Source organism: Rhizophagus irregularis, chromosome 16 (genome assembly GCF_026210795.1).
Source record: "Rhizophagus irregularis chromosome 16, complete sequence".
In the NCBI taxonomy this organism is placed as follows: Eukaryota; Fungi; Glomeromycota; class Glomeromycetes; order Glomerales; family Glomeraceae; genus Rhizophagus; species Rhizophagus irregularis.
The window spans coordinates 1,899,183-1,924,089 of record NC_089444.1 but is presented as its reverse complement, the minus strand read 5'-3'; the positions used below and the strand labels follow the sequence as shown (position 1 = coordinate 1,924,089).

Sequence of the window (24,907 nt, the reverse complement as noted above, 5' to 3'; positions counted from 1 at the left end):
TATAAATAAAAATATAAAAATTATAATTTGAGAATGGTTAATTATATTTAGTAATGATAAAGGCAATTAAGTATATTGTTATGCTACTTTCTTTAAGAAGTGAAGTCAAATAAAAGAAAGAATAATATAAAAATCAAATAAATTTATTAGAATTTAAATAGATATTTAAAATTATTATATTATGTTGCTTTTATAATTCAAAAGTACTACATAGTTAGAATACTAGTTAATTTAACCCATTTAAAACTCAATTTTTAAGGATTTTAAGTTAAGTAAAATATATAAAAAAAAATAAATTCTATTTAGAATGAAGTGAAATAAAACAAAATATGAAAATATTTAATATATATGGTATTTCTGTGTGATTATTACCTTATTTTGAAATTTTGCAGACAAATTTATTCGTAGGAATAAAAAGAGGTGCGTTGCAACACAAATAGGTATATTTTACAATTAAACCAATAATTATAAATTAATATCATTATTGTTCAAATGATAACTTCTTAAATACCCAGCTACCTTTCTCCCTGTATTTTTCTTCTATCTGATATTTGTTATTAATTAAATTATTAAGGTTTAAAAACACTTGATCATCTTCTACCCAATCAAAGTATTGAAGAATTGTTTCTTCGCCATTTTTAACTTTATCACGCTGACGTTGTTCAATCTCACCCTATTAAATTAATAAAAATTATAAATAAAAAGTTCTATATATATATATATATATATATTTAAAAAAAAAGAATTTTTCACAATACCTTTAGTTTAGAAGCCGTAGCAAAATCTCCCGAGTCAATGGCTTGTGATACATATTTCCACAATTTTCTACTTTCCAAAGCATTTTGATCCTCTTCTGGTGCAATTATAGGAACCGCTCTTTGAGAGCTCTGTATATCTAAGAAGATTGTTTTTTCATTAGTTCTACAATTTTCTAAGTTAGATTTCCCTGACCAAGTGCCAGTAGCGACATAAAGTTGCTCTTTTGATCCATTTTTGCGCACTACTCCATTAAAAGTGTGTTTATCCCCCGATAGCCATCCCTTTCCACTAAATTCTATTAAAATATTATAATTATTAGATTGAATCACGCTAGTTCCGCTATAAAGAAGGACATAAAATAAAAGAAAAAAAATTACAAATTTATTAATTGAAAAAAAAAACGATAAACCTTATTACTTTAACAAACCTCAATTCTACATAAGGAGCCCCTCTCCATAATCCAAGAATTTGTAAAGATGGCAAAGTAATTAAATATTTCTCTGGATGATCTCTCATACGAACTATTACATGACCTACTTGTATGACATCAATTCGAGCTGCAGTTGCTTTGAAAGAACTTTTCTGTCCGGCTGAATAAAAAAGTAAAGATCTCTCTTAAAAAATGATTTCCTGTAAGAAGTAAAATAAACAATATACATACTATGTCCATTTGCTGAAACACCTGCTTTTTGGTTTTCAAGATAAACTGCTGAGATTGGTGGATGATGACTTACTTGTTCTGAAGACAATATAGTTTCACCGGATCCATTTCTATCTTCCCATCTTGCCAAAAATTGTTCACCTATAATTTAACAAGAGGGATATAAGGGAAGATATATACGTGATTGATTTTCTTTGATAACTAAAAAAAAAATACCTTACCAAGAATAGGATTGAACGGCTTTTTTTCGATTTTATCTTTGTCTTTTCTTGATGCAAAAGAACCATATAAAGTACTTATATACCATCTTAACACGGCAACAGCTCTTTCCAATTCATCAGCTGGTTGAGAGATAGCAGCAAAATATTCAGGATAGTCTGCCCAATATTGTCTATCGTTTAAAAATTTTAAACGAGTTAAAAATAAATTTAACTTTTATATAAGAAAGTAGCTTGGCTTACCCATATTCTAGTGTTGAAACGCCTGATAAAAGAAAACTGGGACACGTTAGACTGTAGATATCGCCAGTGAAAGTAGAGAGAGTTTTCAAAAAACCACTAAATTCATTTTTTTTAGATTCTGGAACTTGAATATCGTCTTTTTCTCCGCTATTATCCATATTTTATTTTTTAGTTAACGAAAAAAAAAGAAAAAATTCGGGTTTAAAAAATTGAATTCTCAAAGTGATGTAATGTCACACATAAGTAGAAATTATCATGTATAATCACGTGATTTGGCATTTTTACTTAGACATATAAGGTAAATATTGGAATAGTCTTATTTGTATAGAAATATTAAAAATATTTGGTTTATTTGGTTTATTAGATTAAATGATATCACACTATTAGTTTAAAATAAAGTTACAAGATATTATATGTTTAAAAAATATAATTGGTAATATTGTCCTATTCTTCCTTCTGACTCTTTTCGATTTTGGCAACTCTAAACATAGCCGTCATGGTATTGGCGGCTTTAGAATGATCATTCAAACCACCATGAAATGCTTTAGTGGAGTCTTTACCATAATAATTCTTCAAAATTTTTGCACCACCAGGATGATCGTCCTTAAATGACGAAACATCCAACACATATTCATCAACTAATATCCATTCTTTTCCTTCTTGTTCTTGTTTTTGTTTATACTGCTCGTAAGTGATGACGGGCAATGAGGATGGATCAATTCCCCAATCGTATTTTTTAGATTTTTCTTGGGCTTTAATAATTTCCATATTTACCATTGCTTTACGAACTTCATTTTCAGGAACACGAGATACATTTGGAACTTGATTTGTTAATTTATGTAGAGTAAATATAATCCATTTTGAGGGATCCCAATCACATAAACGGTACCCATTTCGGAAATCTTTAGGGAATTCATGATGCTATGTATACAAACAATAAATTTCATGTTAATAAGGCTTGCACATCTAAAAAGAAGTGTAGTGAACGTTTCAAACCTACAAAGTTGTGATACCCTTCACCGTGAGTCATCATGGCAAGTAATAAGTTTCCACGTGCAGAAACTTCATTAGAATAAAGTTGTTCGCCAGCCCAATGTGCAAAACTATTAATGCAAAAAGTAGAGTGCCAAATAATAGTACGACTTAGGATACCACCGTATAAGAATCCACCGAGGGCATCTCCCCATAACGAGGCGATCATAGTAGGAATTCCTAATCCACAGCTTAACGCTAAAAGTACATAATATTTATGCTGGAATCTTACTACTGGATCTGCATTAAGATCAGAAGCGTCAACTAATTTCAAGCGTGGGTAATGTGGTCTTTTGAAAATCCAGCCCATGTGGGAAAACCAAAATCCTTTTGCTGCCGAATAGGGATCGTGTTCCGTATCCGTCCATCTAAATTGAGATAAAAATTAATATTTATGTTTATGTATAGAAATATGAAAAGGTAATGATTCATACCTATGATGTAATCTGTGGCGAAGAACCCACCACTTGATGGATCCTTGGAATCCAAGTGTACCTAATAAACCTAAAACAACGCGCAAGGGAAGCTCGGCTTCGTATGCTCGGTGACTCCATAATCGATGATATCCAACAGTAATTCTTTTAAAATAAAGCAGAACAGGAATTACATTTTGGAACTTGATATCAATTTATAAATAATTAAAAAATTTTAATAGTTTACCCAAACATTGCCAATTGACATATCACAAAGGTCATAACCCATGTTTTTCTATCCGCAGTATATGTTAAAAATGAAAGAAGTGAAACTATATGTACGATGATAACGAAAGCTCCATTTATCCACCAAGCCTCATTACCTGCATGGGATTGTTTTTTATTAATGTATTTTTGCTTTTGTATATCATCGTTAAAGCTACTGGGAAGCGAAGAATCATTGGGTTTTTTTACTGGCGCAGCAGCCATTTTGATTTATTTATACAAGGAAAGAATGAAAAAAAAAATCAAAATTTTTTTCTTTTTTTTATGAAACGGGGTTTTTCGCGTCCTTTATAAAGTGGATTTTACTTCTTATTCATCATTCCAAATAGCAAAAAAAAAAAGACCACGAGCCGATGCTCATTTTAAGATTCACGCGATTATTACGAGATCTGCCACCCCCAAAACCCCCATTTTATTTGTGGACACGTCTATTTTCGGACAAAAGTCTGTTTTTATCCCGTTTTACAGTAAATAATTAAGTAATTAGTTAGAGATCTCGTTTTAAAAAAAAATGGTTAAGATTTTTTTTTGGCGACGATAGTGAACCATTTGAGTGACGGATTAGCAATTAATGAATCATTAAAGAATCAAACGTGGGAATTGATGTGTTCAATGTATTCGGGAAATATTTAACTAAATCTAATAATAGACTTTTGTCCGCGTCAGAATGAGGTCAGTATTCATGTGTTAATCGTGTTAATCAGTCATAAACAAACATGTGTTAATTTTCGTGTCAATTTTTTCATATGAACGCTGGAACTTGATGTATGAGGCTGTTTTTGGAAACTGACGATTTATTTTCATATGGTTAATAATTTATTATTTTTATTTGATTTACCATTTCATATGCGCTTTAATTACTTACTAACAAACGATCATTATTTTATTTGACATTTAATTGATAGATGAGCTACGAGAGTACGAGCTGATCAATAATTAAAATATTTAAATGAATGCTGTATCCAAAATGGAATCGAACAACACAATAGCTTATAGTAACAATCAATCAGCTTCAAATTCCTAAGAAAAACCATTTTTTTACAAAAAAGTACCCAATAATTTTTTATTTTATTTTTATATTCCACGTGAACAAAGTCACAGTACGTAAGCCAAACGTAATCTAAAAAACTGTGAACCAAACCGCCAAAATTGACAGCGCTGGAGGGGAAGTGCCCGACCACACTAAAAATAGTCATCAATGAATATTAAATTATTAAATGACATGATTTTAAATGACATGATTTTAAATGACATGATTTATTATTGATTTCTGATTGGCTCACATGATAAAATGTAAAATTGAGAATTTTAGTAATTGAATTATTTAAATTTTTCTAATTGTAAGGTTGCACAATTTCCTGGATAAAAAAAATAGACTTTTACTCGCACATAAATTATGGATTACGCAAAAAATAAATCTTCACACTCTCCGCAAAATATAACTAAAACTATAGATGAACCTGATGAATATGAAGAAAGAATAATTAAAACTGGTTGCGCAAAAGAAAATGAAGAATTACAGATATGTTTTGCTGACAAAAAAGATTGGAGATTATGCCAAAAAGAATTAAATAATTTTAAAGAATGTTGGAAAGTTTATCAAAATAAAAATAAAAAATTGCAAGAGGATTGATTGTTCTATTACGATTCTAAATATTCTTAGAGGAAGGGTTATTTATTAGATAACTCGTTAGCAAATCTTTCTACAGCATTATATGAATTATATTACTGCAATTTTGATTTCCAAAGTTTTTTAAATTAACAAAGTCGTTATATTTATTTTCATTTAAAGGCAAAAATTTCAGTTTTTTTTTTTAATAAATTAAATTAGTACTATCATATACTTTACCTCATTACTTATTTAACTTATCATAAATTCTAGCTTCTTCCCAAAGAGTTTGACCAGAACAAGCACATACTTTCTTCGTATTTTCAAAAGCACCAGCAGATCTTGCAATAATTCCAGCAATAATTCCGGGACCAGAATTTCCATCAATTTTACTTTGTTTGTTATCTCCTTTTCCTTCATCATCTTTTTTATGTGAAATGACCATAGATCTCCCAATAACATCCCATACTTTAACTCTATTACTTTCGATCACTAAATCTCCCCAACCATTTTCATCAACATAAATATTTCCAAGATCTCCAACATGACCTTTTTCAATATTTCCATGTTCAACATTATCTGGATTATAATGATTTCCGGTACTTTCAGAACCTCTTGAAATGTCTCCCAATTCATGTATGTGAATTCCGTGATACCCAGGAGATATCCCCTGTATTGTAACATCAATCAAACAATTATCGGTGTCTATTTGAACTAAGCGAGCAAGTCCTTGTGGTTTTTTTAATCGTGTAGTTTCACCTTGATCTAATGGTATATAAGTATAATTATCAAAAATGCAAACTGCTGCACCAGCGTGCTGACCTAAATAATAAATTTTTCTTCAATTATTTTAATTACGCGTGAGAAATGAAGTTTTTTTTTATGAGAATTAACCTTGAATAGTGCCTTGCCCGCGTACAATTACTTTCTTTCCTGTTTCTTTTAATTTTTTTGAAACAGCTGAAGGAGGCGCTATTTGTCAATTGACAAAAAATAAATATACAAAAAGTTTGATTAAATCTAAATTATAGTTTTACGCTACCTGTTCCTTCGACAATGACTTTTTGATCATTAAGGTCAATATCAAACCGGTTAATTCCTACAAATATTTAAAATTAATTATTTAACAAATACTTCATATGGTGATGAAGGTCTATAATCTCGAACAAAATTTACCCGGAATTTGAGTTAAAACTTTTTTCACAGACTCAACGCATGAATTACAAGTCATTTCCACGGCATATTCTGTCTAAGAACAAGAATTAATATTCGAAATTTGAAACAAAAAAAAAGAGAGCTAACATACTTTAAATGGCTTTTTAGTAGTAAACATTTCTTTTTTTTTTAGAATTTAGAAGAGAAAATAAATACTATTTATAATTTTAAGTAAATCAATTGATCTTCTGATCCTTCTGATCACCGTCATAAAGTGTCATCCAAGAAAAGTCGATCTAAAAGTACAAAATTTTCCTTTTATAGAATAGGTTACATCACATTTATCCTTTTTAAGGAAATTTATTTCTTTTTTTATTAAAGATTTGCATCAAAAGATTTACAGTTTGCATTTAACTTGTCCAAGTTGGCGTGCCATACTACTATTAATATAGTATGGTAGGATTTTCTGTATCTTAATATTGAAACAATATAAAAGGCTTAATATAGGGAATCTCTTAAAAAATATATCCATTTTTCGTTGAAACACAAATGTCACATTCACAATTATTTGATAATGAAAGGCAGCGTGTTTGCCTCATCCCGATCCCAGCCTTACCTCATTTAACAGAAAAGAAACGAGAAGCTGGGGTCTATATTTCCGGGGGCTTGGTATGAGAAATTTTAAAGTTATTTATGTGCTTGAAATATTTTTCATACGAACATACGGACATTAATCTATTGATATATTAATAGTTTGCAATAGGGTGGTGGTTTTTTATTGATGCCGTAGTGTATTCTAATTATTTGAAAAGTGATGATGATAGTGTTCCTGTAATGAATTTTGAGGACTGGATATGTGGAATTCTAAGTACAATTGGGATGATAATGTAAGTTTTTTTTTCCTCAAGAATCGTGAATTAAAAAAAATTCACACCCTTAACGAATTTAACCTACGTAATAATAATATATATTTGTATTCTAAAAAAAAAATTTACTTGATTCGTGTTTTTTCTTGTAACGTTTTAAATATTTTGTAAATAAATAAATAAATAATATAGTATTAATCTCATTAATAAATCTAATCTTACGCCTGGTAATTTTTACGGACCTTACGGATACGGTGGTGAAGTTAATATGTATGCTCGCCTGTTCTTATTTGTGGGCTTCGCTGCATTGGCTGGTGGACTTGCCGGATCTTTTGTATGTATAAGTCAAACTGGATTTTATTATATCGGTTATTTACATTTATGGTTTATTTGAAATCCAGTTTGATACTTGCTAATTATTTTAAATTTTAGACCATATTAATTCTTAAATATATTGTAATTGAATCACCACATACATATTTTGGAATTGCATTGATCATTCAAAACCTTTCCATCATGTTCAGGTAAAATAATAATTTAAAATTATTCTTTTTCTTTTATTTATTTATTAATATATTGATTTTTCACGCATCATATTTAGTACTTTTATACTTTGGATTGCACAGAGTGCTGATGATGAAAGCGGTTATCGTAATTACCTTTAAATAAAAAAAAGTTAGAGTTTTTTTTTATTTATTTTGTTTCTTTGTACTTTTATTATTTTCAACTTTAACTTTTAATAGTTGAATAGAATTTATTTTGTATAAATTTGTATGTACAACAAATATTAAATTATTATTGTTGTTTAATTTGGAACTCTTGTATCTAAATCTGATATGGATAATTATTTTATTTTAAGTATAATATAACAATTTTTTTTGAATATATGGTGATGTTTAATGTTAATATTGTCTTATCCAGATTCCAGAATAATAACAATATTAGAATTAATCAATTTCAATCTCTTCTTCTCCCTCCAAATTATCCTGTCCATTTCTTTTCCTCTTTTTGCTATCACCTGACATTTCCTGAATCATCTTCAAGACAACTCCATTATCATCATAAACTAAAGTTCCAGCTTTCCACATCCCTGTTTTTAATCCAATATTTTTATTTTTCTCATACTCAATTTTAATCGCATTTTCATCTCCTTTCCACTCTTTATAAAGTTGTAAATTCTGTCTTCCAATTAATCGCATCGTTTTTACGCGAAGATCTTGTGCAGACTTTAAGAAAATGTATTTCCAATAATAAATATTAATAAAATTCATATGTAAATAAATAATAAAATAAACATCAACAAACCCAATCCGGCAAAAATTCATCGGAAATTTCCTTGTAATGCCCAATGCCGTATTTTTCTATACCTTTAATAAGCAGAACACGTTCCTTATCTGACCATTTACGCTGTATTTGAGGAATCGATCCTTTTGAAGGTCGAAAATAACTTTGCATAATAAATTCAATCAAATAAACTATCTTACATACGTAAAACAATTAATGAGTAAAAAAAATTAATATCATACTCTTGATTTAAAGAACCATCTGGGTGCAAAATATTTTGTGTAATCTCAAATTCCGGTCTTACGCTAAATTTCAAGCGCATCCTTTTAATCCAAGCTTGTTTATTTTTAAGTTTCTCGAAGGTAGGATTTTCTTCGGAATTTTGTGAATTTTCAGAAGTTTCTATTAAATTTACTTGCATCTCATCTACCAACGATCCTACTTTTTCCGGATTTTCCTTGGGTGAATTCATCAAAATCACCGGTTTTGGTTCCGGCGGTATATTTAAGGGAAATTCCGGAGTAGCAACTTTGTTAATATTCATAATAGAAGATTTTGGCGAAGATGGACGCGTTAATTCTTGTTCATCTGGCCTAACTTTAGAATTTCTTTGAATTAACTTTGGTGTTATAGATTTTAAAGGTGATTTTGGGGACTTTCTTAAAGGAGAAGTTGATATTTCCGGAGGAGGTATTGCAATAGTAGTTGGAAGTTCTATTCTCTTTGGAGGAGGAATGTTAACAGCAAAGGGAGTTAATGGAGGTAGGATTATAGGCGGTAAAATATTTGATGCTGTTGATGATAATAAATGTGGTTGTAAAGGAGGTGAAGCTAAAATTATTGATGGAGGTGGTTTAGTTGCTTCCAATAAAGGAGAAGGAGAAGGTAAATTTATTGGGAGCTTAGGAATTGGAGAGTGTTCTATTACAAGTTCTTTAGGAATAAGTTCTTTTTGTTCTGATTCTTGAAGTTGAATAACTTGACCAGTAGCTTCATCTGAAATCTCATTAACTGAAGTAAAAAAATCATCCCAGTAATAATTATTAAGATTAGATGAGTTTTCTATTTGATTTTCGTCATCAGGATGATCAATAATAAAATTAATCGCGAAGCTCATTTTTGATTAGATTATAATTTTTTTTTTTAAAAAAAAACAGGTAAAAAGAAAAAAATACGCGTTTATTATAACGTGTTTATTTATAGAGATATTGTGAAACAAAATTACAAAGCAATCTGTATACATGTTGTACAAGCGAATCAAATCTTTTCTTAATTCTTAAGCATACGCAGTTGATTTACCAGTAAAGAAAAAAAGGATCCCTTTTTAAATTTCAAAAAGGAAAACAACTTTTACAAAAAGGATAGGTTTTTCTCAGTAGATATATTAACAGATAACAACTTATTTTTTACTTTGTAATTCTACTTTACTAAGTTTAAAATTTAAATGAAAGAGTTTGCTGCGTAAGATGAAATTACGGATATTTCCTAATATAACATTTTTAAAAGCCTCGTCTAGTAAACTTGAATTACGGCGTAAAGTCTCTATTCTTATTGTATGTAAACCCGCGCAAATTTCTTATTTTGTAATATAATAAATATCAGATATATCTTTATAAACTAAAAAGACCGTGTATCGAAATCGGTTATGAAGTTGTATTACAAGCACGAACACAATCGCCTCAAGGGAACATTTCCTAATAAGGATCTGATGAACTAAATTGTTCTTTATATATTTTTCCGCTAATTTTTTTAAATTAATTATCATTTACACCAACTTTTCTCAAAGGATCCTTTTCTTTTTTTCCTTTTCGTATACTCATAAATCGTCCAAACCGAATTGTCGTTTGAATGTATGTATGCTAATGTATGTGTGAAGTAAGCTTAAACTTTTTTAAAGTATAGTAACTAGGTAATAAAAGTATAGTTTTGCTGTATCTTTTTTGTGAGAAAAAAAGATTAAAATTCCGGATTTTTTGCCAGTATGCAAAGTGAAATACTTATTATGTTTTTATTTTTTCCTTTAATCAAATTAATAAAAAGATAATTTTATTTGAAACTTTTTATTTTTTATTTTTGTTTTTTATTTTTTTTTATTTTTATTTTTTATTTTATTTTATTTTATTGTTTTTTTTTTACTTTATTTTTTTTTTTTTGTATTTATATTTATATTTATATATAATAATAACTTTTTTATATATTATAAAATTATTTCGAACAACGAACAATGAAAATATAAAAATTTATTGACAAAAAAGTAAGTTATTAAAATCATTTACATAAAACAACAATTCAGTTAACAATATATTCTAATTTTAATGGTTCTTTTAATTTTTTAGTTTTAGTAAACCGAAATTAAGAAGAGTGTCCATTTTTGAGAGTTATCTCTCCCTCCTTTTTATTAAAACTGAACGACTAATAACTCCTATCAAAAATGCCTATACTGACGAAATGTCATCAAAATTAAAATTCAAAATAATTCTCCTCAACCTTATAATCCTTTTAACTTTTTATCCATTAGCAAGTTATTCTCAAGCAGTAAAAGCACCACCATGCCTTCCACTTACTAACACAGTAACATGTCCCGCTTTCTCACAATACTATATATCCTCAGCTTCTTCACAATCATTACCGTCCTTTCAAAACTCAAGTGGAGCTATTTTTGATACAAATTTTGATTGGCTATTGAATGCAGAAAATATAACCATATTTGATGAATTAATTATGAATTATGTAAATACTCAATATATTAAGTGGAAATATAAAGACGATGCAAATTCTTCTTTAAATGCGGAAATGTGCTCTTCTGAAATAGCATCAAGCTTTACTGTCTATGCAAGGTATACTCTGACAACAATTTGTGCATACCTTGTGCAAGGACCTCAAAGTAAAATATGTAATAATTCTTCGTTAAAAGAAAGGAAATTGTGTAAACGAACTTGTAAAGATCATCTAGCATCTTTACTAGAAATATCTTACAGTCCTAACGTTTGCACTACTGAGATAATTTTTAATATTGATGAGAAATTGGAAGATTTGAATAGATGGTGTGAAAATCCTCAAAATTCCGCTGACGACTCTGAAAATTGTATCTCTGGAGAAGAAAATGAATTAGTTAATTGTGGTATGTTGTATGAAATGAGATAAGAGATATTCAAACGGATGTTAATTTTTCTATTTCCTTTATTTAGGATTTCAGTTTGATACAAATGGATTATGCTCATATTGCAAAAGCGATAACTCAAATTCGTGTTGTGACACGGCTAAAGATATATTAGAATGTTTTCAGAATGCACCATCGGTAAGCGATTCTGCACCGACAATCTTAACGCCATCAAATTTGCCTAACAACGCATCAGGTATAGAAGCATTTGATGGCAAAAGTAATAATGCGAGCAGATTAGCACTAGTGTTGGGTACAATAGTAGGAGGTTGTTTAGTATTGGGTGTCATTATATTTTGTTGTGTAAAAAAACGACACGGAAAAGGAGATAGAAGCAGTTTTTTTGCAACTCCATATTTTTATTTCAGACCTCCAAATGTTGATGGTCATAATCAATACGGAGCATCAACGGAAATGATTGGAAGACGTTCGCATAGTAGCGTAACGCCCAATACTCCTTCAAATACTGGTACTGGAAGTTTATTATCAAACATAAGTGCTGAAGGTGTTGATTTGGCTATGAGTGGAACTAATAACAATTCTCATTATGATAATAATATGTATAATAATACAGGAAATAGAAATATAGGATTTAATTTAAATGTAAATAACTATAATCCAAATGTAACTTTAAGTATACCTACGCCTTCGCCTCCTTTAACGGGAACAGCAAATTCATCAACTACATCAATTCGACATATATCCTCACCTAACTCCGATTCTGGTGTAAGAGAAGAAGTGAGTTTAGTAGTTGTGCTATTTCCTTATTCAGCACAATTACCTGATGAATTGGAATTATCTTTAAATGATATAATAGAAGTTAAGCAAAGATTTGATGATGGATGGGCTGTAGGGATAAATAGGAGTACAGGAAGTGAAGGTGCTTTTCCTAATGTTTGTGTTGCAGAATTCGTTGGTAATGTTGGTGATGATAATACACCCCCCACTTCTGCTGAATATAATAATACTATCGGAAACGGAAGTGAAAGTGCAAGTCGGAGTATAAGTATAGCAATAGCAGGTGAACCACCATATACGACTGATTCGACTTTAGATGATATTAATAATGGAAGTGATAATCTGGAAAGCAGAGAAGGTGGTGGATTAATGGTCTTTGGAGAAAGTCCGGCATCTAGTCAATTATCAGATGAGAGATCAAGACAAAGTTTGAATAATAGCGTTGAAAATCTACCAAGAAGATATTCTAGTATGAGAAGGATGGACGAAAATGAGAGCGAATTAGGCGATATCGGTGAAGTTAGACAAGTTAGAAGTAATAGAGATAATGATAATTATATTGAAGGATTTGATGGCGCAAGGGATAGTTTTTCCTAGTACAGATCACCATTTATTTTTTAAAAAAAAAAAATTTTTATTTTATTATGTTTTGGATGTTAATTTTAATGTAGATTCTTTTTTCTTTTGGTATGGAAATAGAGAAAAAGGGATTGATTAATTGGGTGAAATTTTATTTAAATCTCCTTTTTTTTCTTTTCTAAAAAAAAAAGGATTTTTCTTACTGTAATATAGTTTCTGGTCAATTTTATCACTTCTTTTGATTAATTAGTTTAATAATAATTTCTTTAAAATTTTTATTTTTTCGCTTAAAATTTTATTTTATTTTTATTTTTTTTATTTTTTTTTTTTGATTAAAAAGAAAAAAACGTTAATGAAGAAAAAAAGAATTAAAAAAATATTCTATTAATAAAATTAATAAAAAAAAGTACATATTACACTTAGACAACCGAGAGATTAAATTTTTAACGCGTTAATTACGCAACCATTTTCCCATATTTGAAAAATATGAATTGACTGAATATTATTTCCGATTCTTTTTACATTAATTGGATCGCGTCATTTACCTAAAAAGCAACGGAAATTACCTCGTAAAATTATCCTGATCACGTGGATTAAATTACTGTGAAACAACTGCATTATTTAAAAATGAACGCGTTTTGACATTTAGTATCCGAATTTGCAATTCTTGCATTCAAAGGCCATTTTATTGCATTCAAAGGCTAATTTGTGTAGAATTTCGTGTAAATTACGAAAACGTTTATGTCACTTTAGTTCGATTGTCTAGACTTTTTATTTCGATTTTTTTTTATTTTTCGTTTTATTTGATCGAATTTCTTTAAAAAAACACAATTTTTAACTTGGTATAAATTCTTATTTGAAGCGGAATAAAAAAAAAAAATGTCGGGGGAGCAAAATGTAAGGTTTAATTATTCAAAAGAACTTCTTTGAAAAGAAATAAAAGTTTTTCACCGTCATTTTTGAGTATTTGATATTATATTGTAATAAATAATATTATTTAATTTATATTATTGTTTATCGTAGGCATTAAGACGAAGTCAACGTACTTCAACGTTATCAAAGAGAAAACAAGAACAGTTGTTAACAGAACAGGCGCGATTAACAGAAAGACAAGCTGCACTTGAAGCAAAGAAAAAAAAAGCAAAGACAATATCCGAAAAAGATAAAAAAAATCATAAAGCAACTACTAAGCCACTTCAACAACCAGAAATTGAAACAACTTCCGATAATCTTAAAATAGAAGGAGCAGGAGAAAAATCTAATTTAGAGGATACTCAAACAATTACTACGGGTAAAAAAGATAAAAAGAAGGAAGTCGATAATTCGTGTGACGAATCATCAGTAAAACAGGAAAAGAAAACAGCGATTATTAAACTTAGAATAAAAAATAAGGAATCTGGCAGTAGTATCTCAAAGGGTAAAGAAATTACAAATTCCAAAGGTAAATCGAAAGCTGTACTATCAACAAAGTCAAAAAAAACGAAGAAATTAGAGGTATTTATCTTATTTATCTTATTAATTTTAAATAGTGAATTGGCTGATTCACCGATCACTAAATTATTCATATAATAACTTTTAAACAGGGATCAAAAGCGCCACAATATGTTCCATGCAATATTGATAAACTTGCCAGCACATATCCTGATAATTACTGGCAATTTCATGCAGAAAGTAATACTGGAATGATAAATTATCTTAATTTTCAGTATCAACTTCAGTTGATCAATGTAGATGTGCGTGATCAGGGTAATTACATTCATTTATTTGGCCAGTAAAATATTATTGTAGCGATTACTGATTTATTATGCATTTTCTTTTAAGGACCAATTACTGGAATGACCTTATCACCAGATGGAACGATGCTCGTAACATTTTGTAATGTAGGAGCTGCAAGAATTTGGGACACAAGAGAATTCAAATTAATTCAAAAATTGAGAGACACTGAGGTATATCAGGTTGTTAATATTTAATTATATCACAGAAACTTAATATTTTTTAGTTGCTATTTTTAGGAAAAAAATATTGACGAATTTTTTGTCGGTAAATTCACTTATAATCAAACACACCTGGTTGTTGGTGGCAAGTTGAAAGACCGAAATCGATGGTCTGAAGAAGATGATGACAATCATATTCTACCATGTCCTTTGAAGGTAAATGTTAACGGTGATATGTGTCACATTTAAGTATATTTATTAGACATAAAGTAGTTATATTATATATACTGTTGTCAAACAGATTTTTGATGTAATTTCTGGAAAAGTCATTGCAAGACTCGAGGGTCATTCTGAGGAAGTTTTATGTATAAAGAATATTACGTACAAAGGAGAGCCTTATTTTCTAACTACCAGTCAGGATGGTTATATTATCAAATGGAAATTACAAGAAGATTGGACGTGAGTAAATAAAATTCTCATGAAAATTCCACTTATTATTTACGCATATATATTAAATTAACATATCATGGAATCTTTCAAGTACTCTTATAAGCAAAACACGAATGGAAGATGGTATAACTTGTATGGCGTTCACTGTTTCATTTGTTCCGAATACTGGAAACAGATACTTCATGGCTGCTACCGATGAACATGTTCGATTATATGATTTTGAAGCAGCACAGGTATTTACTTATTATTACAAAATTGCTATCATGTTAATAGATATTTTTTCTATTGTATTTTCTAAAGAAAAGGAGATTCTATTTTAAAGCTTGTGCAAACATTTTCTGGAAATATGTATTCCCAATATTGTGACTGCGCCAAATTCATATATCCTGTTGAATCTTTGGAAGGAGATTCAGATGACAATGATAGTGCACAAGAGGGTAGTAGTAAAGCAATAAAGAAATCATCAAAACCAAAAAGCGCTTATCTTATTACGCGTGGTGTCGAAATTTTAGACGCAGAAGGTGGTAAAATAGGTAATATTAAAATTTTTAAGGTGAAGATGAATACATTGACATAATAATAATTGGTTTGTCCTATTTTCAATGAAAAGCGTCAAGAGTTAATGTTTGTATATTACACAAGTTAAATTTTCCAACGAAAAAAGGTGGATCATTTAATCTTGAAGAAATAAGACGATATCACCACAAAGAGTAAGATATTTTTACATACATTTATAATTTTTTATAATAAGATTTTTTAATTATTAGTTCTTTAATTATTAGTATATTTAATTTTTGAGTATAGTTATCATTCTAATTCATGGCTTATAAAGATTTCTTCAAACGGGCGATATCTTGCTGCACCAACTATGGACGGTGGTGTATTTATATTCAATTTAAAAAATGGACAAGTTACTGGTATATTAAGAGATCATGATGGTAAGTAAAATAGTATTTAAATTGTTGGATTTTTTTTTTAGAAAAATCAAATAATTTTTTTGTAGATTTAGAAGTAAGAGACGTAATTTTTCATCCATGGAAACCATTGTTATTTACTTGTGCAGATGGTTAGTAGAATAAAAGTACTTTATGATAGATACAAATTGGCGAATTAATACTAAGATCAGAAATTCTTTCTTTTTTAATTAATCTAGATGGATGTGTTAAAATATATACATACAGTTTCCTCGAAAATGATGATTTTAATGAGATTGACGTTGAGAAAGAAGATTAATTAAAATATACATAATGAATTTAAATATTGTACGATCCTCTTTTTTTGTATCCTTATTCTTTTTACATGATATATATAAATATAATAAATTTTACGTCCGGTAATATTGATATAGTATGTATACAGTATATACGGCCGATCTTCAAATTTTAAATTTTCGTGCTTAGTTTTAATGTGACTAAATTTCTAAGAAAAACTAAACTGATAAGGATAGAGCAACATATTCGTTGTTTTATTTTATAATATTATGGATCGAATTTAATGACTATCTGCTATGTAGTAAAAACAAATTTCGTATTAAGTACTGTACCTTTTACGTGTTCAACAAATTATAAATTCAGGTTTTGACTTTTATTGTTTGGCACGTATTCACGTATTACACCAAAATATCTGTCCAATGAATTATGAATTATATACATGCAGTGTAACAAACGAAACTGCATGGAGAACATGCATCTTTAATTGGTGCGATAATTATAAAATGCTCGTTTGTTTACCAAGATTTTCGCTCACCCTTCTTTACAAAGACGTTTTTTAGTGAAATAAAGCAGAAGATGAGTAAACGTCATGTAAAACCTTTATCTGTTTTAAGAGATGAAGTTCAGCAATATTATTTTAAAACATGTGAAGACTATTATGGCTCGAAACAGTCAGAAAACAAGGTTTTTTTTCACTTTACTGAAGTTTTCGTTTTTATACAAGTTTTTTACAAAAATTTTTTTTTTTGGCACGCGTTTATATAAGGTTACTCTACTTGAAAATAGCGAAAAAGTAATGAAAATATTTCAAGAAAATGAAATTCATCTTACAAAATTCCCAAAATTTCAAAGTGATCCTTATCCCGAAATTGAAAGTTTATATGTTTCAAAAGGAAGATGTTCTACTGGTTCGGGATCACCTAAATCTCCGAAGGAAAAGAAACCTACCGCAAAGATTGATTTAAATATTCAAGTAGTTTATTTAAAAAGTTTGTTATTTATCACTGTCGGTGATAATCACCAGTATCATGTGATCGCCATATAATCGGAATTAAGAAATCTACCATGTAACGAATAATGTGTGACAAATATGATTTTTCATACTGTAAAGAAAATGGGTGACATATATTGATCACGTGATACTCGCGATGATCCACCGGTGATTCATAGTAATTTTCTCAATTTATTAAAATATATAGGATTTACAAAGCTTCTTAATTTCGAATAGGATTCTTTATCAGCTAGCCATCGCAAAAAACGTTATGAAAAGCGTCAGGCTGCTAGTGTCCCTATACAAAATCAAATTCCAAGATACGCTTTTTGGACCCCGATCATTAGAAGCTCGAAGGTAATTTTATTAATATATATGTACGATATTTTTTTCTGTACATGTCTAAACTTCCTATTATACCCTTTTTAGACAGAAGATGATCCTGTATTAAGACATCTTTATTATTTTGGGGAAGATAGTGAAGATGATGGAGATATTGATTACTCTGATGTTTACGAAGATAGTATCGTTGGGAGGAACTCTATAGATCCAGAAGGTTAATAATTTTGATCGTTTAAGCAAAATTTATAATAGTGGATTAAATTTTCTCAAATATAACAGGAGAGCAAATTGCCATGAGAACTTTACATCATATATTTAACCAGAACAATGTTTCAGTTGGACTTGTTGAAAAATCACTTGTTAAAATTGATCCTAAGCAAAGCGAAGTAATTACTACTTCTTCAAGAATGGGTCGATCATCAGTGACAGCTAATCGTGCTATTGAGATTGATGATCATGATGTAGAGATTGTAGAAGTTGTTGCGAACGCACTTGCTAAAATTTTGAAGGGGAAAGAAATCACGATGTTACTTCACAAGTAAAAATCCTGATAATTTAATCCGTTGTTTTATCTTTATAATTAAATAAATTTCCTTTATTAGATATTTGGAATATGCGCGCAAATTTGAACCTCCATCATCTGCAACTGAATCTACGAGTACTCCAGATGACTCAAGCGATATGGATATAGAATCGTAATAGATATATAGTTGTTTCTTCACGATTTATTTACATATCAACTTTACATAATATAAAATTCTTTTTTTTTTTAAATAGACCAAAAAGTGAAAGCAACGTAAACTTAATGATGCATTCTTATTCTAGTTTATGGTGTCGACGATGTTATGTGTATGATTGTAAACTCCATGGTTCGTGTATTTAATATATTGTTTAGAAACAAGAAAATATATTAATATTAATTAATTATGAATTTTTAGGTACTGATTTTAGACCGTCGGAAAACAGAAAACGTCCTCGACCACTAAATGATAAAAATAAACCTTGCGGAGTGGATTGTTATATGCATCTAAAAAGAGAGGCACGTTCACCATATGATAAATGGAACGATGTCGAAATTGCATTATTTAGAAAGGCTGCATTACTTATCGGAAGCAAGAATTATTGTCAAATAGCTGATATCATTCCAAGTAAAAATTGTAAACAGGTTTGTAAAATATAAAATCAAAAAATTATCTAGTAATTGATTAAAAAATTCATTCATCATTTAGGTCTATCGACGATCTCGAGCACTTGGTGAAGTCGAAAAAGAACAGGAAGTTGAGGTTGGATCATCTTCAGATGAAGCGAAAAAGAAGAGCAGAAAGATTATGACTAAAATTGGTACGTGTTAAATACTTCAAACCGGATAAAGTTTGAAAAGAACGTGATTAGCCCATTCAAAAGATAATAATTGAAGAAGCAGTAGGAAAAAAAAAGAAAAATAATTCAAAAGATCAGATGGGTCAAAGCCTATATCTGTTCGGTATGATACCCACACACATTTCATTAAACCTTAATTAATTTTAAGAAACATATTATTCATCGGTATAATTAGTAATCGATGCAGAAAATCATTCGGAATATCATCCTTGTGATCATCCTGGTCGTCCATGCGATTTTAATTGTCCTTGCAAAAAAGGCAATGTTCCATGCGAAAAATACTGTCACTGTGATCTCGATTGTAAGTCATTAAATTTATAGTATTAATTATATTATATCATATCTAATTTATAGTATTACTTGAAAGGTCCACGACGATTCCCTGGATGTAATTGTTATGGATTTGGAAAAACATGCAGTAATCGTGGTTGTATATGTTTTACTAATTACCGAGAATGTGATCCAGATTTATGCGGATGTACAGCTTCTGGTATTATATTATTATATTGATTTTCCTTTGATTTATCAAATAACCTTTAACAGAAGCGTTATTAAATGGATTTATTTCATTTACCTAATTATTCTTAGAGTGTAATACAAGCCATTCGGTGTCCGAAACAGACATGGGAAGGTCTTTGTGTAAAAATGTCGCTATACAGAGAAGGCAAGCCAAGGTTAGTATCAGTCAATTTGACATTTAATATATTTGGCTTAAAACTATTTACACTTTATATAGCATACTATTGTCGGTATTTCTACGGTGGCAGGTTGGGGTCTTTTCGTAAGAGAACATGTTAAGAAAAATGAATATTTAGGAGAATATATCGGAGAAGTAAATATATAAATTACTTGTTATAATTTTAGTATTATTTACTCATTTTTACAAATTTTTAGGTTATATCACAAACTGAAGCAGATCGCCGTGGTAAAATTTACGATAAGCGAAGAACAAGCTTTTTGTTCAACTTAAATAAAGGTAATCTAAATTAAAATGTTTCTTTTCGTGTACTTATTTGAAATATAAAATTTCGAATAACTTTTTCTATAGAATTTGTTGTAGACGCGACTCGTAAAGGAAATAAATTTAGATTCATTAATCATTCACAAGATCCAAACGCATATTGTCGCGGTACGTTTATACTACGTAAAAAATTTCACTTTTTAATATAATTACATTAATTCATTTTTACCTTGTAAATTAGTCACTTTAGTTAAAGGCGAGCATCGTATTGGAATATACGCCTTATGTGACCTTGAACCTGGATCTGAATTATTTTTTGATTATAGGTATCTATATACTACATTAGTACTTTTCTAGTTAGCGTTTATTTATTACTTGTCTATTTTTAGATACGATGGAGAAGCTTTGAAATTTGTTCCTAATGAGCGTGAACTTGCTGCGAGTCCTGTAAAATCAATCTCCAATGGAAAATAAATCGTTATTTGTACATAATTAAATTTTTTTTTAATGAAGAAATTATTTAATATTCATTTCAGTTACTGCATCACAAAGTATTAGAACAAATTTTCATACTTAAACGATAAATATTTTACACGAATAGATACTTTACACGAATAGATAGAATGTACATCCGTTTCGAGTACCAAATATGTAGTCACAGTAATAAATTGGGATTTGCAAATTAAATCTTGTGTAATTTGGCCTAAATCAAATATGGATATTGTCGAATCCAAAGTCGACAGCTGTTATAAAAAGATTGTTAATAAATGTTTGAAGTAGATTTTGTATTTTTTTCGGTATTAATGATGTATTCAACTCGTTTAAGGGTTATAAACCTTTTCTTATTGTATACTATTGTATTATTTATTTTAGTTAAACCAACTACGTCTTTATATTTTTATTTGGAAGGAACTGAACAAAAATGTTTTCTCGAAGAATTACCTAGAGACACACTTGTTGTTGGTAAGAAACAGATTATTGGCGGTATTTGGTTAATAATTTAGGAATAAATTAAGTTAAATAAAATATATTTGCTTTAAAGGTACATATAAAGCTGAAGAATGGTCTGATACACAACAACAATATATCGAAAATCCTCAACTTGGAATACAGATAACTGTTGAAGTAATCATACACAAGTTAATTCAATTTTTTTTAAAAATTTTATTTAATTAATTTCTTTTAAATAATAGGAATTACCTCTATTGCATCGAATTATTAATCAAAAAGGAGCAAGTCGCGGGAGATTCACTTTCACAGCTGCAGAATCGGGAGATCATGCAATCTGCTTATCTACAAATTCTTCTGGTTGGTTTTCGAATAGCCAAATAGTTAGTATAATATACCATTGTTATCAGAGTTTAAAATATAAAATTGATCTAATTTCAAATCATCATATGAAGAAATTACATTTAGATATGGTCATTGGAGAAACAACTAGCGAAGAAGAAAATGATAAAGAACATTTTAGTGGTGGGTATTTTTTTATGAATTTTTATACAATCAAAGTTTATTCATTTTTCGTTTATTTTTAGATCTTGCACAAAGAGTACGCGACTTGAATCACCGTATTGCAGATATTCGTAGGGAACAAGGTTATCAACGTGTGAGTATTAACTAAATTTACAAGAAATTTTTATTTAAACATTTTATTTTAACATTTCTTTATTAGGAACGCGAGGCTGAATTCCGTGATCAATCCGAACTTACTAATTCACGTGTAGTATATTGGACTATAGCACAATTGGTTGTTCTTGGATTTACATGCCTATGGCAATTGCAACATTTGAAAGGCTTTTTTGAAGCTAAAAAATTAGTATAATTTAATTTTAACGAATACTTAATATTCATATGAGAATAATCTGTAGTGGAATTTTTTACTAACGCTTTGGTAAAAAAAATAAATTCTTTGATAATTATTAAATAAATTCTTCTAAATTAAATTCTACGACAGAACAAGGATACATTATTTCAAATTTTTCTAATACATTAGGATGAAGTATACCAAAGTTACCAATTTTACTCGTTACTATTGATGATGACTTCGAAGACCTACGTAGAAAAATATCTGCACATCTATTAGGAAAATATGTTGGATCTATTAATTAAATCGAAAATATATTAGTATTGTACAATATTGTAAATAACCAAATATGGATATGAACATACTTTCTGACTCTTTTATATAATATCCAACATCATCTCCATTAACAGACACAAGTTTAACATTAAGCATATCCATAAGACGATTAACAAGCCCATGAATAAGCTATAAATATCACATGTAATTAAAAAAGTCAATTGCGAAAAGAAATAGAAATAAAGTGGAAGTAAAAATCTTTACCTCAAATCCTGAAACTTTTGCGCAATAAATAGCACAAACATGTCTTTCATTCCTTGTTTTCCTTTCCAAAGAATCATCTTTCAAAACTATATCAGAAACCTCGAAAACTTTAATAGGTAATGCATGCTTCTTATTTTCTCTAACGGTCTTTAAAATTCCTGGCAAAAGAGAAGAACGAACAACTTGATATTCTAAAGTTTTTGGATTTTCCAATTTCACGGCCGTAGAATTATCATCTTTTTTATTCAAATACGCAAAGTTCTCATCATGTGAACACTATATAAAGAAAAACTTAATAAATTTATATTGTATTTAAAAATATGTTAAATTAAAATATTACCAAAATTAAAGGTAAAACTTCACTCCAGCCTGATAAAGCAATTTCTTTTCTAACCAAATCACTTAATTTATTAATAGGTAATGCTTTGCCAGTCGAATTGATAATTTTCAGAGTTTTTTTTGGAATATTATTAAATCCATGAGCTATAGCAACATCTTCCATAACATCACATGCGTGTAAAATATCTGCTCTAGTTGGTGGTATTTCCACCGAAAGTTCTGCTTCATTAACCAATTTAGCAGAAAGTGCCATGCGATTTAAGTACGTTATAATTTCTGAAGAAGTGAGCATTACACCTATGCACGCATTAATATAATCAGCTTTAACTTTTATGAAACGAGGTGAAAGATCAGGATAAGTACATATTTTTCCATCAGGATATATAACTTCGACAGGTTCTATACTTTTAATAGATCAATTATAAATAAATCAATAGTTAATTCAAGTAATAAAGTGTAAACCGAGGACTAACTCACGTGAAGGGTTCCGCACAATATTCAGAAAACATTGTAACAATTGTATTTAATACGATTTTTGCTTTTGTTAAATCAGTTGCAGTACATTCAATAAAAACGTTTTTTGTGTTCAACGTAATCTTTGAATGATCGCCGTTGATGATTGGAGGTAAAGAGCAAACGACCCGATTTGTATCATAAATCACAGGATAAACAGGAGAATCACGGATAATATGAAGAAATTTTCCGATATGTTTATCAGCCTAAATTAACAGAATACAGCACAAAATTTAAATATTAAATCATTTTTTCATCAAATATAGTTTGATTTTAAAATATATTTACACCTCATAAAATTTCATCAATTCTTCCCCATCGTATTCTTTAGGTTGGTTTAACGGTGCGAATTTAATGCTTTTTGGAGGAAGAGCCTCATAAGTGAAAGGAGGTTTAAGTGTGTCTAAATCGTGTGTTCCGATAGCAACAAGCGTTCTCTTTCTATATTAAATCAAAATTTTATCTGGTGCACCACATTTACAAGCATAGGAAATATGTCGTAAAAGTTACCTGCAGAGATTGATGTGCAACTTTTCTTGCAATTCGATAAAATTACTATAATTTTTTTCGTTAAAAGATATATCCCGTAGTATGGCGCCAACAACATGGGGTCGAATTTGCGCAGTCTAAAATAATAATAATGTAATTAATTATGATTAAGTTTACATACGTAATTGATTCTATTTTTATACAGTGAACAACTTGTAAACATATAAATTAGATTTTTACTCACTTCAGATTTTACGGTTATTTGTATTTGCCCATCTTTAGGATCAACCACTTTGTAAGTGGGTGGCTTTGCCTTTCCTTGGAAAATTAAAAATGCACGTGAAATGCCTTCGTGACAAAGTAGGTCATACCTAATAATATTCGTTTAATCGATAAATATATATATGAAAAAGTTTTTAAAGTAATAAAGGTAATAAATTTCGTTCATGATCTACCTATTGGCGGGGATTTCAATTTTCAAGATAGGCTTTTCAGATAAACCCTCGGCTTTGATTGTACCTACTTCTCTGATAGCCAGCTCTTTTTCAGAGGTCTAGCTTAGGCCAACGACAATCATTATCATAATTTTTAGCAATAATTTATGATAATTCAGCACAATAAAAAATAAAACATACATCTTCTTCAAGCTCGAGACCGAAGTCGAAACATAATTCACTAAATTCATCCGTGGCTAAAATAAAGGATTTAAAATTGATAATTATGTCAGTATATTTTACTTTCGTGGCATATCTGAAATAAATTAATACTCTCGAGTCACAAAAAAATTACAATATTCCTTTCCGAGAGCCTTGTAAAATTCTTCTTTATCTACGTGAACAACCGGCATTCTGATTCACTAAGAGAAAAAGCGAACAGATAATCCCTCATACGTATATATATAGATCTAAAAATTTTTTGTGATGTATCGGGCATCAGTGGGGGTGACGTACG

The 24,907-nt window shown here is 29.4% G+C and overlaps 11 protein-coding genes across 13 annotated transcripts; 6 read left to right on the top strand and 5 right to left on the bottom strand.

Moving 5' to 3' along the window:
* Nucleotides 1-77: 77 nt before the first annotated feature.
* On the bottom strand, nt 78-2,039 carry OCT59_008196 (uncharacterized protein; the record flags this gene model as incomplete). The annotated part of the gene is made up of 6 exons (XM_025318414.2): nt 78-673; nt 759-1,098; nt 1,187-1,349; nt 1,421-1,561; nt 1,642-1,811; nt 1,882-2,039. 6 exons carry the CDS (start codon nt 2,037-2,039, stop codon nt 482-484), a joined length of 1,164 nt encoding a protein of 387 aa, XP_025176226.1. The 3' UTR covers nt 78-481.
* A 161-nt stretch (nt 2,040-2,200) lies between these two features.
* Nucleotides 2,201-3,958, bottom strand: OCT59_008195 (uncharacterized protein). The gene is made up of 4 exons (XM_025318413.2): nt 3,574-3,958; nt 3,348-3,491; nt 2,882-3,281; nt 2,201-2,802 (listed from the first exon to the last, which is right to left on the bottom strand). The coding sequence occupies exons 1-4, from the start codon at nt 3,813-3,815 to the stop codon at nt 2,326-2,328; spliced, it is 1,263 nt and encodes a 420-aa protein (XP_025176225.1). The 5' UTR covers nt 3,816-3,958; the 3' UTR covers nt 2,201-2,325.
* Nucleotides 3,959-4,992: 1,034 nt separating this feature from the next.
* OCT59_008194 (uncharacterized protein) lies at nt 4,993-6,072 on the top strand. The gene has a single exon (XM_066142299.1). It carries the CDS (start codon nt 5,008-5,010, stop codon nt 5,242-5,244), a length of 237 nt encoding a protein of 78 aa, XP_065999193.1. The 5' UTR covers nt 4,993-5,007; the 3' UTR covers nt 5,245-6,072.
* On the bottom strand, nt 5,367-6,553 carry OCT59_008193 (uncharacterized protein; the record flags this gene model as incomplete). The annotated part of the gene is made up of 5 exons (XM_025318412.2): nt 5,367-6,042; nt 6,115-6,192; nt 6,263-6,319; nt 6,397-6,469; nt 6,527-6,553. The coding sequence occupies 5 exons, from the start codon at nt 6,551-6,553 to the stop codon at nt 5,465-5,467; spliced, it is 813 nt and encodes a 270-aa protein (XP_025176223.1). The 3' UTR covers nt 5,367-5,464.
* A 327-nt stretch (nt 6,554-6,880) lies between these two features.
* On the top strand, nt 6,881-8,143 carry OCT59_008192 (uncharacterized protein). Its single transcript, XM_025318411.2, has 5 exons — nt 6,881-7,044; nt 7,129-7,262; nt 7,434-7,575; nt 7,674-7,765; nt 7,843-8,143. Exons 1-5 carry the CDS (start codon nt 6,925-6,927, stop codon nt 7,904-7,906), a joined length of 552 nt encoding a protein of 183 aa, XP_025176222.1. The 5' UTR covers nt 6,881-6,924; the 3' UTR covers nt 7,907-8,143.
* On the bottom strand, nt 7,956-9,710 carry OCT59_008191 (uncharacterized protein). Its single transcript, XM_025318410.2, has 3 exons — nt 8,768-9,710; nt 8,547-8,688; nt 7,956-8,467 (listed from the first exon to the last, which is right to left on the bottom strand). The coding sequence occupies exons 1-3, from the start codon at nt 9,640-9,642 to the stop codon at nt 8,189-8,191; spliced, it is 1,296 nt and encodes a 431-aa protein (XP_025176221.1). The 5' UTR covers nt 9,643-9,710; the 3' UTR covers nt 7,956-8,188.
* Nucleotides 9,711-10,679: 969 nt separating this feature from the next.
* On the top strand, nt 10,680-13,538 carry OCT59_008190 (uncharacterized protein). Its single transcript, XM_025310990.2, has 3 exons — nt 10,680-10,779; nt 10,862-11,646; nt 11,714-13,538. The coding sequence occupies exons 2-3, from the start codon at nt 10,974-10,976 to the stop codon at nt 13,018-13,020; spliced, it is 1,980 nt and encodes a 659-aa protein (XP_025176220.1). The 5' UTR covers nt 10,680-10,779; nt 10,862-10,973; the 3' UTR covers nt 13,021-13,538.
* A 129-nt stretch (nt 13,539-13,667) lies between these two features.
* On the top strand, nt 13,668-16,717 carry OCT59_008189 (uncharacterized protein). The gene is made up of 12 exons (XM_025318409.2): nt 13,668-13,899; nt 14,026-14,496; nt 14,586-14,748; nt 14,824-14,948; nt 15,015-15,152; nt 15,238-15,395; nt 15,478-15,619; nt 15,709-15,919; nt 15,997-16,096; nt 16,191-16,324; nt 16,390-16,452; nt 16,540-16,717. The coding sequence occupies exons 1-12, from the start codon at nt 13,882-13,884 to the stop codon at nt 16,617-16,619; spliced, it is 1,803 nt and encodes a 600-aa protein (XP_025176219.1). The 5' UTR covers nt 13,668-13,881; the 3' UTR covers nt 16,620-16,717.
* A 456-nt stretch (nt 16,718-17,173) lies between these two features.
* OCT59_008188 (uncharacterized protein) lies at nt 17,174-20,954 on the top strand (the record flags this gene model as incomplete). 2 transcript variants are annotated; one of them, XM_066142296.1, is made up of 17 exons in its annotated part: nt 17,174-17,281; nt 17,364-17,570; nt 17,826-17,945; nt 18,018-18,144; nt 18,210-18,468; nt 18,533-18,625; nt 18,708-18,799; nt 18,869-19,095; nt 19,160-19,271; nt 19,486-19,611; nt 19,678-19,800; nt 19,899-19,984; nt 20,047-20,142; nt 20,205-20,286; nt 20,359-20,439; nt 20,513-20,597; nt 20,661-20,761. In XM_066142296.1, the coding sequence occupies 17 exons, from the start codon at nt 17,174-17,176 to the stop codon at nt 20,743-20,745; spliced, it is 2,109 nt and encodes a 702-aa protein (XP_065999192.1). In that variant the 3' UTR covers nt 20,746-20,761. The 2 variants fall into 2 exon arrangements, with proteins under 2 accessions (XP_065999192.1, XP_065999191.1); XM_066142295.1 differs by having other exon boundaries at nt 20,047-20,286; nt 20,359-20,597; nt 20,661-20,954.
* Nucleotides 20,955-21,047: 93 nt separating this feature from the next.
* OCT59_008187 (uncharacterized protein) lies at nt 21,048-22,255 on the top strand. 2 transcript variants are annotated; one of them, XM_066142294.1, is made up of 6 exons: nt 21,048-21,234; nt 21,314-21,396; nt 21,465-21,602; nt 21,675-21,744; nt 21,807-21,875; nt 21,944-22,255. In XM_066142294.1, the coding sequence occupies exons 1-6, from the start codon at nt 21,075-21,077 to the stop codon at nt 21,955-21,957; spliced, it is 534 nt and encodes a 177-aa protein (XP_065999190.1). In that variant the 5' UTR covers nt 21,048-21,074; the 3' UTR covers nt 21,958-22,255. The 2 variants fall into 2 exon arrangements, with proteins under 2 accessions (XP_065999190.1, XP_025176217.2); XM_025309364.2 differs by having other exon boundaries at nt 21,807-21,877.
* Nucleotides 22,191-24,813, bottom strand: OCT59_008186 (uncharacterized protein; the record flags this gene model as incomplete). Its single annotated transcript, XM_025326417.2, has 11 exons — nt 24,746-24,813; nt 24,592-24,647; nt 24,412-24,509; nt 24,201-24,327; nt 23,978-24,093; nt 23,758-23,908; nt 23,432-23,673; nt 22,956-23,358; nt 22,616-22,891; nt 22,441-22,540; nt 22,191-22,369 (listed from the first exon to the last, which is right to left on the bottom strand). The coding sequence occupies exons 1-11, from the start codon at nt 24,801-24,803 to the stop codon at nt 22,191-22,193; spliced, it is 1,806 nt and encodes a 601-aa protein (XP_025176216.1). The 5' UTR covers nt 24,804-24,813.
* Nucleotides 24,814-24,907: the final 94 nt, after the last annotated feature.